This window comes from Macaca thibetana, chromosome 1 (genome assembly GCF_024542745.1).
Source record: "Macaca thibetana thibetana isolate TM-01 chromosome 1, ASM2454274v1, whole genome shotgun sequence".
NCBI classification, from domain to species: domain Eukaryota; kingdom Metazoa; phylum Chordata; class Mammalia; order Primates; family Cercopithecidae; genus Macaca; species Macaca thibetana.
This window is the reverse complement of record NC_065578.1, coordinates 7658684-7673348: the sequence shown is the minus strand read 5'-3', so window position 1 is coordinate 7673348 and position 14665 is coordinate 7658684. Positions and strand designations below refer to the sequence as shown.

At 39.9% G+C, this 14665-nt stretch overlaps 1 protein-coding gene across 1 annotated transcript in view; it reads left to right on the top strand.

Annotated features, from left to right (window-relative positions):
• Nucleotides 1–14665, top strand: part of RERE (arginine-glutamic acid dipeptide repeats) — a 392536-nt gene that overhangs the window by 180897 nt on the left and 196974 nt on the right. Inside the window, 2 exon segments of the mRNA XM_050787836.1 lie at nt 10467–10572; nt 11428–11524. Coding sequence (XP_050643793.1) covers nt 10467–10572; nt 11428–11524 — 203 coding nt within the window.

Genomic DNA, 14665 nt, shown 5'->3' with positions numbered 1-14665 from the left:
TACTGCAAAGTCTGACCCCACCTTTGATGTGTGTGGTTGAGCTCTATAACTTTTCTGGCTATGTCACGTATAAGAAGTCATTAATTCCCTCACAATGAATAATGTTACTGCCATCACCACCATCACCAAACAACAACCAAAGTATTATTACAAAAATTCAAATTTCATGGTATTTGTACTCTTTTTTTTTTTTTCCTTAAAGAAATTTAATGGAATGTTTAAAGCTTTAGTAGGGATTAAGGGAGAATTTGACAATTTCTTATTACACTCGCTATGAATAGCTATTTTTTTCTTCCTTTATGGGAGAAATCCTTTGGACCAAAGAGAAAATTTGTGCTTCTGTGTTGATCTGATAAAACCATAGCTGCTGGGAGAATACTGTTTAGAATGGGATTCATTTTTGTTTGGTCAGCAGATTTTGGAGGTCCAAGTGTAGGATTTTAATTTATCTGCGAAATTTCATCTTACCAAATTGACCCTTCAAAACTGAACTTTTAAAGCTGAGTCTGACATTTAGTATTTGTCAGTGTATTAGAGTTCTCCAGAGAGACAGAACCAATTGGCTGGCTGACTGGCTGGATAGAAAGATAGACAGATGGATGGACAGACAGATAAGAGGGGATTTATTATGGGAATTGTCTCACTCCATCATAGAAGCTAAGTCCTATGATAGCCATGTCTTAGTCTTTTTTTCTGAATACCTGAGACTGGGTAATTTATAAAGAAAATAAATGTATTATAGTTCTGGAGGCTGTGAAGTCCAGGTCAAGGGACTGTATCTGGTGGGCCTCTGGGGAGGGCTTTGTGCTGTGCCATATGTGGTAGAAGGCATCCAGGACAAGAGGGCTCACATGAGAAAGCCAACCTCGCTTTTATAAGAGGACTCACTCTTGTGATAAGTTATTAACCCGTGAACGCATCAATGAATTAGTGAGTTATCAGGCTCCTTATGATCTAATCACCTCTTAAAGGCCTCACTTGTTCATACTTTTACATTGGGGATTAAGTTTCAGCCTGAGTTTCTGAGGGTGACAACATTCAGACCATTGCAGGCCATCTGCAAGCTGGAGATGCGGGGAAACTGATAGTGTGGCTCAGTTCAAGTTCAAAAGCCTCAGAACCAAAGGAGCCTATAGTACAACTCTGTCTGAGGCTGAAGGCCAGAGAACCTGGGGGGCCAATGGTGTGAGTCCTCAGTCCAAAGACTGGAGGACCTAGAGATCTGATGCCTAAAGGTAGAAGGAGAAGGATGTCTTAGCTACTGGAGAGAGAGCAAAGTTTCCCTTTCCCTGCTGTTTTTGTTCTATTCTGGCCCCAAGCCCATTCGATGCTGTCCCACCCACATTGAGGGCAGATCTTCCCATGCAGGATATCATCTGACACACTAGTCTTCTCTAGGAACACCTGTATAGACACACCCAGAAATAATGCTTTACCAACTATCTAGCTGTCCCTTAATCCAGTTCAGATACCTGATATTAACCCCCACAGTCAGGTTGAAGTACATGGTGGGATACTTTTGGGGAGCTACATAAGTGCTCTTTAGTTTGCTATGTCTGTCTGTATGTGCTAAGTCCCCTTTACGTATAGTTTATCTCTCTCTGTGTGTGTGTGTGTGTGTATGTGTGTGACATTAAGGACAATAGGGTTATCTAGTTACCTAGCCTTGTAGATTACAGGTGAGGGCAAGAAGTATAAATATTCCCAAGGTTTTACCTGCACTTACTTTTGGCCTCTCTGCTGCAAACAAATACAAGAGTGAATTGTCTGAAAGTTTCAGTGTTCATACACAATATAATCCTAAGTAGAAAATCCTTAATGAGTTTTGACTCCTTAGCTAGCATTTCAGAGATGATTTAGTTTTCATGTACTGTTTTAGTTTCTACCAAAATATTGGTTGATTTTTCTCCATATTAAAGTGTAAAAATAATTTAACAGAGGCAGTAGTTTAACAAACAAGGCATCATCAAGAAGCAGTGGTTTTGAAATTATTGCTGATCATCTGAGCCTGTGCTTCAGTACATTCATAGTTACATCATCTTTCTGAGTATTTGTATGTAGCCAGTTATTTGTATATCTTGATTGTAAACACTGTAAAAAGTCATCTGCCCTCCTACCATTTCCCCTTCATGCTTCAACATCTGATAGAAGGTGATTTAAATCTTTTCACACAGACCCAGATGCTGATGTTATCTTTTGACAACAGTCTTTTGGATTGAATACCACTCATAGGTTTTGAAAATGAGCCCGTAACCTTGATCCTAGTGCCTACAAGCAGTAAGCAGCCTAGTCGGATGGTTGTGGCCATGGTCTGCTTCTGTTTCTTTCATCTACTTACTTTTCTTTAAAAATTCATTATGCCAGTTCTGACCGGGTGCGGTGCCTCACACCTATAATCCTAGCACTTTGGGAGGCCGAGTTGGGCAGATCACAAGGTCTGGAGATCAAGATCATCCTGGTTAACATGATGAAACCCCATTTCTACTAAAAATTCAAAACATTATCTGGGCATGGTGGCATGTGCCTGTAGTTCCAGCTATTCAGAAAGCGAAGGCAGGAGAATTGCTTGAACCCGGGAGGCGGAGGTTGCAGTGAGCCGAGATCGTGCCACTGCACTCCAGCCTGGGTGACTGAGTGAGACTCTGTCTCAAAAAAAAAAAAAAATATTATTCCAGTTCTGAGCAGACCCCTCCAGTAGTCTGCTCTATACTGGGTGTACCAGTAGTTCCAGGTACACCTGTTTGGAAATGCTAATAAATGTGACGTTACCACCAACAGGATTCTGTGTCCCATCTAATTTTTGTTTTCAGTTTTTTTTTTTTTTTTTGAGGTGGAGTCTTGCTCTGTTGTCTAGGCTGGAGTGCAGTGATGCCATCTCAGCTCACTGCAACTTCCGCCTCCCGGGTTCAAGCAATTCTCTGCTTCAGCCTCCCGAGTAGCTGGGATTACAGGCGGTCGCCACCACACCCAGCTAATTTTTGTAGTTTTAGTGGAGACGGGGTTTCATCATCTTGGCCAGGCTGGTCTTGAACTCCTGACCTCGTGATTCACCTGCCTTGGCCTCCCAAAGTGTTGGGATTACCGGTGTGAGCCACCGCGCCTAGCCCGGGTATTTTATTTTGTTTTATTTTTCCCCTGCCTGCCCCTCGTTTTAAGGTATTTTAGAAATGAGAGTAGTGTGGCCACCTGAGGGGAGCTGTGCCACAGCCGTGGTCCTTCCACAGGTGAGTTCAGGCACCACTGAGAATGGATGTAGAAGACGACCCTATGGATTTTTAGGTCTGTTCAGCCCCAGCCCTACACTAAAATACACCGAGGTTGGAAGAAGGTGTTCCAGGATCAAACAAGAGTGGATACTTGTCAATGGCAATAAGAAATTTACTTGCCCTCACTTTGCCCTCTCAAAATGAAAAAAAATGTTTAATGACTCATTGCCATTTGGGAGATGTGTACAGCATGGTGTGATTATAAAGTATATTCAGAGTCCTTTCTTTCCCCTGAGAAAAGTCTGTGGAGTCAGTATTTCAGCTTTTCTCCTTACCCACTGGTCCCCATGTCCGAGCAGAACCCTGGTGTACATGAACCTTGATGGCCTGAGGCCTGGTGGTATACTCTGCTTTAGGTTTTTCTATACCTCTTTCCTGGCATTATGGAGCTGTAATGGCTATAAAGTTATACAGATAATATATATAGATATGTAAAATTCTTTTTTAAAATTAAAAAAAAATTTTTTTATTTTTTAGACGGGGTCTGGCTCTTGTCACCTAGGCTGGAGTGCAATGGCACGATCTCAGCTCACTGCAACCTCGGCCTCCCAGGCTCAAGCGATTCTCCTGTCTCAGCCTCCCTAGTAGCTGGGATTACAGGCATGGGCCACCATGCCCGGCTAATTTTTGTATTTTTAGTAGAGACGGGTTTCACCATGTTGGCCAGGCTGGTCTCGAACTCCTGACCTCATGATCCGTCTGCCTTGGCCTCCCAAAGTGCTGGGATTACAGGTGTGAGCCACCGCACCCGTTATAGATATGTAAAATTCTTAGAGCCTTTTTGTTTGTTTGGTTTTGAGACAGAGTTTCGCTGTTGTTACTCAGACTGGAGTGCAGTGGCACGATCTCCTTTCACTGCAACCTCCACCTCCTGGGTTCAAGCCGTTCTCCTGCCTCACTCAGCCTCTCAAGTAGCTGGGATTATAGGCACCCACCACCATGCCCAACTAATTTTTGTATTTTTAGTAGAGATGGGGTTTCGCCATGTTGACCAGGCTGGCCTTGAACTCCTGACCTCAGGTGATCCACCTGGCTCTGCCTCTCAAAGTGGTAGGATTACAGGCCTGCACCACTGTGCCCAGCCATTCTTAGAGTCTTATGTTAAGTAGGGTAGAGGCTTGAAATATTACAAGATATTTCCTATCTAATTTCATTTTTAAAATTTCATTTTGTTGTAAGTTGACAATTTATAATTGTATATATGTATGGAGTACAAAATGATGTGTGATTCATTAATACAATGTAGAATAATTAAATCAAGCTAGTTAACATACCATCACCTCAATTACTTACAATTTTTTATAATGAGAACGTTTGAAATTTACTCTTACCAATTTTGAAATGTACAATACAGGTATTAACTATATTAATCATGTTGTGCAGTTGATCTTTTAAAAAACCCAGTTATTCTTTTTACTGAGATTTTGTATCCTTTGACCATTAGCTCCTCAGTCCCCCACTGCCCAGCCTCTGTAACCACTTCTCTTCGCTTCTATGAGTTGGGTTGTTTGAGTCCACATGTAATAAGTAAGCACATGTGGTATTTGTCTTTCAATTCCTGGCTTATTTATTTAACTTAGGATAGTATTCTCTAGTTCCATTCATGTTGTTGCAGATGACAGGAGTCTTCTTTTTTAAAGGCTGAATAGTAGTCCATTGTATGTGTGTGTGTGTGTGTGTGTGTGTGTGTGTGTGTGTGTGTATATATCTCACATTTTCTTTATCCATTAATTGTTGATAGGAACTGAGGTTGATTCCCTAACTTGTTTATTGTGAATAAACTTGGGAGTGCAGGCTTCTCTTTGACAGACTGATTTTAAATCTTTTGGTAAATTCCCAGAAGTGGGATTCCTGGATCTAATTTCATTTTAATTGAATTAAATTTAATTTCAGATATTTATCCACAAAGTTGGGTAACTATGACTGGTACAGAAAGCTTATCTTTAGTTTTGATTTGCCTGTGTAAATAAATACAGGTTGAGCATCTCTAATTTAAAATCTCTCACTTTTTGAGTGCTGACATGACACCGTAAGTAGAAAATTCCACATCTGACCTTTGTGACAGGCTGCATATGTTATTAAAATGTTTTATATACTTATCCTGAGGCTATGTGTATGAGGTTTATATGAAACATAAATGAATTTTGTGTTTAGACTTGGGTCCCATCACCAAGATGTCTCATTATGTATACCCAAAGATTCCAAAATCTAGAAAATTCTGAAATCAGAAACACCTCTGGTCCCAGGTATTTTGAATGAGAGGTTACTCAGTCTGTATCTGGAGTTAGCTTTGACCTTTGAAGAAGAGTGATCTTTGACCCCATTGTCTGTCCCTACCCTTCTCCCTTGAAGTCAGGAATGATTGAAGCCGTTATCACTATGTCCCCAGGGTCTTAGCTAAGGTGACAGTCTAACAGTCATTGTCCTGTAGATGGAGGTGGACTCAACAGGCGGAGTTAATGCCTCTTTAAACCGGTTAGTGAGCGCACTTGAAGGGAGATGGTGATGTCTCCAGGAGACAGTTTTTCCCCCTCTGTATACTTAATTAGTATGCTGACTACCAATTAAAAGTTGTATGTATACATTTCTGAGTTATACAGTAAACCTCTAATGTTCAGACAGCTCTTAACCTTATTATCACCATGTTGTGGAAATGCATGAAAAGTTTCTTCAGAAAGTATCTTTTTAAGCCCTACAGTATACACATGTTAGCCACTTCACCCCAAATTTCTGGAGAAACTTGGTTGGCTGTATTGGCTTACTTCAAGTAAGAATTTTGATCTGATTTCACTTGGTTCTGAATCAAGAGCCCCCATTACTGAGCAGTTAAAAAATATGCAGGAAGTTATCCTCTTCTCTCTAGCAGATTGTTTTGACTTGGCAAATTTATCTATTTGCTAATATCCATCTTGGTACTCTGTTGAGGCTGTCTTTGGCCTTGATGTCCCTGTCACATTTGATAACACAGAGGGACAGGAGTGGTCTGTTTTGGAGGCTTTGGGGACCTGATGATCCCTGCTGTGAGCTGGTGGCAGGTATCATCAGCTAGCAATCAATGGGACAAAGAAGCTCTTTCCTCTGCATCCTAGGTGAATTTACGGTTGTTTCATCTGGCTTGCAGGCCGCCTCTGTTTGAAGGACTCTCTCTCTGCCCTTGTCCTATTGGCATTTATGAACTCTCCAGATACCCCCTTGATTATTATTACTATTTTCATGTTGTGGAAAAACATTGTCTTGAGGCTGATATTAAGAATGTTTCTGGGAAAGACTCAGGCTATTTAAATCGATAAAACACTAAATTAGTAATCATGAAAGATCTACAGGAAAGGAAGTTTCCATCTTGGCATTAGACCCTGTGTCTGTGTTTGGGCAGACTGTGTTGTGTGTTGCTGATGACAACACAGTTGCCCTTCAACAGAAACCTTTTCTTGGCCTTTCCTGTCTCCATTGCCCGCCTTTTCCCCTAGTCTACCCCTTGTCAGTTATCTAGTTCTGAGTGTTTCATTTCAGTTATTTTAAATTTGTTAAATCTCAACACTATTGTCTGATATTCAAAGATGTGTAGAAATCTTTGCTATTCTGCTCCTAAGTAGCTACTATAAGGATCTGTCTTTTTTCTAAGCCCAGATTTGGGGGATGGATTTTGTCCTCTATTAATCTCCTTAAATCAACATATATTCTTCATTTCAAGAGAAATCCAGCCAGGGATATGGAAGAATCCATATTTTAGCCCAGAAACAACTCCTCTTACCCCCCCTTTTTTTTTTTTTTTTCCTCACAGAGCCAACCTTATTGTAAGCAGATTGGATATGCTCCTGTTTAGTGGCTTAAAACATAGCAAGATGTCCACCTCTACAAAAAAATTTTAAAAATTAGCTGAGTGCTTGTTTTCCTACTTAACTCAGGAGGCTGAGGCAGGAGGATCACTTTGAGCCTGGGAGGTCGAGGCTGCAGTGAGCCATGATGGTGCCATTGCACTCCAGCCTGGGTAACAGAGTGAGAACTTGTCTCTAAACAAACAAACTGGTGAGAAGTTATTTACTTCCCAGTGGGCTCCTCTTACTATTCAGAAGTATACCCTAGGGTGCTTTCACACAGGAAGCTCACTTCCCTCTTGATTCCACATTCTGTTTAAAATACATTATTTATAAACATTTTGACATTTATGTCATTGTTAAATTATATTGCTAGTAAAAAGTGAAGCTTAATTGTTAAGAAATTCTTGATAAGCCTCTAGAATTGTTGGAAAAGTGAAGACATTTTCCTCTTAATTTGCTGTATGACTTATTTTTATATTGCCATTACTAACATAATTTTGAATCTTAGAAAAGCAAAACCTTTAAGTGACCTCTTTTCTATCTTGGCTACTCTCTTTTTTCTGTAAAACAGTGATAGTAATATCTAACATTTATTGAGCTCATCAACTTGCTTTATATTAGTTTATTTAATCCTCACAACTGAATAAGGTAGAAACTTGGTTTTCTCCCATTTTGTATATGAGAGCATTGAGGCTTGGAGAAGTTACTTGCCCAAAGTCACATAGCTTAGTAAGTTGCAGAGCCAGGATTCAAACCCAGACAGTTTTGCATGAATCACATGATCTCTAAATTCATGTCTGGCTTTAATTTTCTGTGAGTTTGACCAAAATTCTTTGACTAGTGAGTAGTAGGAAATAGATGATTACCTGTGTCTTAACTTTCGAGCAATACTTCTGTGTCTGAGGTAGCTTTGGGAACACTTACTCAGGGAGGGGATGCTCTTTTCTCCCTCATATAGCAGTGGCCAGCTTCCCCTGAAGGTGACATTTTAATTTGTAAACCTTCTTTAGGATGGCACTGTTAGCCAGTGCCATTGCACAGATACAGAGAAAAAATTAGAGATTCTCCCACAGCATCATTTTATCTACTTGGTTTTGTTTGAGGAAGAAATCTAGATGTAAACATGTAAGAATGGAAAGAGAACATAGAAACAATTTTGTTCCATCCCTTCCCTTTTCAGAGGGTTGGGGGACTCCACTAAGGTTGCAACCAGCAGTTGCAGACTGAACTGCAATCCTAGATTACCTACTTTTAATCTAGTACCTGCTGAAACCACACATTGCCTCCCTTTATAATAGACTTTTAATTTATAATTAAGTTACTGGCCTATTTAGAAAGATTGTGGATATTACAGCTACTTAAATTTGTTCCAAATTGTTTACTTTCAGTCTACCTTTGTGTGTTTTGTCTGTGGAATTGATTGTGAAGTCTTTGTAGCACAATGCTGCCACTCCCTGGTTATTGCATAGTACTGCATTGGGGAATCCAATAGTTCTTTCACTGCCATTGTAAAGTATAATATTAGGATTCATACATCTAGGTACAAATAAACGAAAGCAGTGATTTATTTGTGTGTGTAATCAGTAGGTATTCCTACATCATAAGATAACATAGATATTGTACCTCAAAAGATCACCAGTATGCCTGGCTTGGTTCTGAAAAATAGACATTGTACAAATTTGAGTTACTATATCTAAAAGGTATTTCTGTTGCCCTTCAGGTTTTCAGGCATCTTAAATGTGTTTCAGAAATACGTAGACTGGTAGATTTTAAAACATTGTTGTGTTTACTTTGAAACAGCACATTTTTGGCGGGTGTGGTGGCTCATGCTTGACATCCCAGCACATTGGGAGGTCAAGGCGGGTGGATGGATCATTTGAGGTCAGGAGTTCCAGACTCCAGTGGGGCCCACATGGTCAAAACCTGTCTTTACTAAAAATACAAAAATAGCTGGGCATGATGGCACACACCTATAATCCCAGCTACTTGGGAGGCTGAGGCAGGAGAATCATTTGAACCTAGGAGGTGGAGGTTGCAGTGAGCTGAGATCACACCACTGCACTCCAGCCTGGGTGACAGAGTGAGGCTCCTTCTCAAAAAAAACAAAAATAAATAAATAAATAAAACCACATCTTCACATTTGAGTTCTGTTGAAACTTGTGGCAATTGTTATCTTTCTGATTCTTTAAATGGCTTTTAAGTGTCTTTTAGCAAAGGTTTTTTGGAACTTTCCTAGTAGTGTTTTAGTGTTGGCTATATTTGTGACTGCTCGTTAAAGCAGAAAGTATCTTCTTTCATTAATGAGGGCTCTTTTATCATGTTTTAGGATTTAGGCATCCCCTTTATAAACATGAGGCATTTCTTGAATTTTAGCTCTCATTCATTACTGACCAGCGGGCCTGTGATGAGAACGTAGAGGCTGCTGAAAGGAATGGTATTCCATTCACCGTGGAGAATTCTGTTAAGGCCACACATGAGTTGGAAAAGTATTTTAGGAGGCCGCAGGAAACCTCAGTGCGCTCCCTGTTGAGCTATTTCTTGACCAGGCACAGAGATGATCTTTTGCAAGCTGTAGCACTATAACTTGCTAATGGAAGGGCAATGTTTGATCCTTTATTCACTGAACAAACTGGGAACAAAATTAACTTTTAGGGATAACATAGTTCAGTGTCCTATAAACATTTACAGGATCATTTATGTGATCATCATAAACTCTTCATTATTCACAAATAGTTATATATAAGATGTTCTATTACCTGGAGATTCGGAAATAAATGAGATGAGGTCTCTGGACTCATAGTACCTTCATCACCACCCATTCTTCGCTATATTCATTTGGCACATAACAGTAACTGTGGCTAAAAAGTGGAAGGAGAATCTAATTTAGTTTGGGTAATAGGCAAACCTTGGAGAAGAGATTATTTTGTGCCAGGCCTTGCTGGGTAAGTTCTTTCTAGCCTATTGCCCTTAATGAGCCTTGACAGTATGCTAACATTGACTCTAAATATTTACCAAAATGATTAAAGATTAAAATAGAAGGATATATTCATATAGTATTATATAGTTAATGTTAAATAAAACTGTAATATTGAATGGATTAGTTAATCAAACTGGGGAGATAAACAGATTCGAGACTGGTCTCCTTTTGTTTCCTGAAATAAGCAGTTTAGAGGGGTAAGGTGAGAGGGATCTATTGATGGGTGTTTTTAAAAAATAAAATTTGACCTCATAACTGACTTACGTATTATTGTGGTCCTGATGGTAATTGTGTCTCTCCCTACCTACCTGTCCACCCGTTTACAGGGGCTTTTGTCATGGGTATGATATGCACTTGTGGCCACCTGAAATCCTGTTCCTAATGCTGTTAGATTTTCCTTTTCAGAGTAAGAGGGACCATCTCCTCATGAACGTCAAATGGTACTACCGTCAGTCTGAGGTCCCAGATTCTGTGTATCAGCATTTGGTTCAGGATCGACATAATGAAAATGGTAAATATGTCCTTCTGGTTTGATTCATGTATTTCTTAGCTTTGGGCAATGTTCTTTCTAAAGACATTAATTAAATGAAGATAACTTTTTAAAAAATGGATTTTTGAATGTTGGTAGGCCTTATGCTTGACGATTCACATTGGTTACCCATTAGTCACGTGAGGTGGGTCTGTCCCTCTCCAGTTCCAGATGAGGAAACTGAGGTTGAGCGATGCTAAGGACGTTGCTGGGGCTGTGCATCCTCTAAATGGCAGTGCTGGTGCTGGCATCAAACTTTGCCTGGCCCTGATCCTGCTGCACTCTTCTCACAGTCAACAAACCAGTGAAAAACAACTTGGAAGAATGATGTTCTTTTTTATCTTGCTGGGTGGTTTTTTTTTTTTTTCCTTCTTTGAAACTATAAAAAAAAACCTCTGTTAAAGCAAGTAAATTATAGTTCCTTGTTAAAAATATTATTTTCAGTGGAAGCTGTGTGATTTCACTCCATTTTGTAATATTTAGCAAGAAAAATAAGATGGACAGGATCACTAAGTATTTTGGTAGTTGAAGAGGTGCTAGGATAAGATAGTTGTTTCTGCTCTTTTTCCATTTGTACTTAATCCATTTTGGCAAAATATAGGGACTTAGTAAGGGGTATAAAACATAGCCAAGAAGATAGTTTGTTGACAAAAACTGTACTTTCTGTTACTGTTATTCTTGCAATTTGTGATTCCTCTTCTCTATTTTGCATACTTATGATGCTCACCAGGCCTGGTTATTTAGTGGGTGGTAAACCTGAAAGAAAAGTTTTACAAAATTTTTTTACTTGTTTTGGGAAACTCAGTTTTAATGTCCTCTTAATTAATTTTTTGACAGACTCTGGAAGAGAACTTGTCATTACAGACCCAGTTATCAAGAACCGAGAGCTCTTCATTTCTGATTACGTTGACACTTACCATGCTGCTGCCCTTAGGTAAGTACTGGAGACATGCTCTTCCATGTGAAGGAGCAGTCATTGAGTGCAGGAGGTGGAGAATCTAATCTCTCCTGATCTTTTAGTAGTCACTGTATTAATCAGACTCCTCTTTTGGCCTCAGAGTGAACATTCCAGTGTCTGCTCTGGATTGTTGAGATTGCAGAGGTTCTCCGTATCTCCACTAATCTAGCTTTACCTCTCTCTCTCTTTTTTGGTAATTTACTTTTTAATGCCCTTTCTATATTACTGTATCTTCATTTCCTTGGAAATTATCATCCTGATATTGTTTGCTGAAGTATGTGGGTGAAATGTTCCGATGGGCAGGTGCAGGGGCTCACATCTGTAATCCTGGCACTTTGGAAAGCTGAGGTGGGAGAAAGTGTTCTGATGGTCTGCAGTTTACTTTCTAAAGATTTAATTCCTGCCACTAGAGAAGATAGAGAAACGGATGACGCAGATATGGCAGCGTGTAATTAATTGAGAATCTAGGCAAAGTTTATAGAGATTTTCACTGAACTATTCTTCCATTTTCTGTATGTCTGAAAAATTTCCTACTAGATAGCTTCATTGGTAGGGAGAAGAGGTGGGTAGAAAGATATTGAAGATTTCATTCTGAGGCAGAAGGTAACATTCCAGCTGGTCATAATGTGTTCAGGAATTATGTCAAAAAAATGACCATGACATTTGCATCTTTGGGTATTTTCCGTCTCTTTCAAGAAAAGGATGGCTGTAATGGCTCATTTTGTGTATGTATGACTGACTTTGGGTCTTTTAAGTGGTATAGGAAGTAAGACTACTAATATTCTTAAAACCCTTTCCTCACTGGAAATAATCATTAATAAAGTGGTGAAAAACTACTTTTTTTTGTTAAGTACTATAATATGGTTTTAATAAAATTCTAGGATTTTGGTAGCTTTTATCTTAAAACTACAATGAATTACAGTAATTTCTCCATTCTGATGCTCAGATGGTATTCAGAAAAACCATCTGGAGTCTTTTGTGCAAAGCTACATAGCTAAAGTCTGTTATTTCAAGGTAAATTAGTAGCAACTTTAGGGCAGGCTTTGAACAAGCTTTTCGGGTCAGCTGATATTTCACATGGTATCTGTTGCAGTGACTCAGCTCAACCACTGCAGCATAAAAGCCATAGACAACATGAAATAAATGAAGTGGCTGTGCTCCAATAAAACTTTATGGATATTGAAATTTGAGTTTCATTTAATTTTCATGTGTCAGGAGATACCCTTCTTTTGCTTTCTTTTTCAGCCATTTAAAAATGCAAAAACTCTTCTCTCAGGCCACAGGAAGCAGGCGGTGTGCCAGATGTGGCTTTTCTGGCCATAGTTTGCCAACTCTGCTGTGGGGTATGGTGTGGATGTAGTTAGGTTTGACTTCTTACATGAATTTAGATGAATTTAGAGAATTTCTCAGTGTTTTATAAACTTCCTGTGAACTTCCACAAGCTTTGTGTGACTTTTAAGATTAGCTTTCCAAGCTTAAGCTCACTTGCTGAACAAAGGAAGTTAATGCAGGGTTGGTTATATTGATGAAACAGTTCAATTTTTACCTGGGACCAGTGACTTAATCCTGGAATATTGTTAGCTGGAACCGGTGACTTAATCCTGGAATATTGTTAGCTGGGTCCAGTGACTGAATTCCTGGAATATTGTTAATGGACCAGTCACTTAATCCTTGAATATTTCTGGTCTTGTTCTTTTTTTTGTTTTTTGAGACAGGATCTCGCTCTGTCATCCAGGAGTGCAGTGGTGAGATTATGGCTCACTGCAGCCTCAAACTCCTGGGCTCAAGCAATCCTACCTCCCCAAGTAGCTGGGACTACAGGTGTACACCACCACCCTGGCTAATTTTTGTGTGTTTTGTAGAGACGAGGTTTTACCATCTTGCCCAGGCTGGTCTTGAATTCCTAAGCTTAAGCAATCCACCCACTTCGGCCTCCCCAAAGTGCTGGGATTACAAGTGTGAACCACCGCACTCAGCCAAATCCTGGAATACTTCTTACACTGGTTTGCATACTCTTTCCTTCCTCTTTCCATCTTGTCTCACAGGTTGAGGGAAAAGATTTTAAGCGATTTAGAGTTTCAGTTGAACAAATATGTGAGATACGTAACTGTGTATTCAACATGTTTTGACATAAATGCTTAAAATCAATATATTTGAGTAGTTATCATTGGTATTGAGATTTGTAGAATCTTTTTTTCTGAGACGGAGTCTTGCTTTGTCACCCAGGCTGGAGCTCAGTGGCTTGTTCTTGGCTTACTTCACTGCAACCTCCGCCTCCCAGGTTCAAGTGATTCTCCTACCTCAGCCTCCTGAGTAGCTGGGACTACAGGGATGTGCCGTGATGCCCAGCTAATTTTTTTATTTTTATTAGAGACAGGGTTTCACCATCTTGGCCAGGCTGGTCTTGAACTCCTGACCTCAAGTGATCCACCCACCTCAACCTCCCAAAGTGCTGGGATTACAGGCATGAGCCACCACACCCGGCCCATGTTTATCTTATTTTAGCATTTTCAGAAGAACAGGTTATCCCAAATAATTCCATCTGGATTCCATGAATTTACTGTAGCTAAGTTTACAATCAGATGTTTCTTGGAGATGTGTAAATGTGTAAGTCACTGTCCTTTCACTGGCCACCACAGTGCTACAGTGGTAATACTTCATCTTCTTTTCACTGGGTATATAATTAGAATCCTCATTAATTAGTTTTGTTTTTTTTTTTCTCCTGTGGTGTTTTCTTCAAAGTGGTCATAAAAAGTGGTAGCTGCTTTATAAAACTTTTATCTTGAATTTGATTTTATAGTACAACATTCTTTTGTGACTTGACTACTGGATTTTTTTCAAAGACATCAGATGACAGGTGGTCGTTTGGTCACTGAACAAGCTGGCCTAATGGTGCAGTGTCGTGTGAGTGTGTGGACGCGCTGGCTTGGTGGTGCAATGTCTCGGTGCATGTGGACGCGTTGGCCTAATGATGCAATTTTGCGTGTGTGTGTGGATGCACTGGCCTAGTGGTGCGGTGTTGCACACGTGTTTGTGGACGCGCTGACTTACTGGTGTGGTGTCATGTGTGTTTGTAGACGTGCTAGCCTAGTGGTGCAGAGTCACGTGTGTGGACGT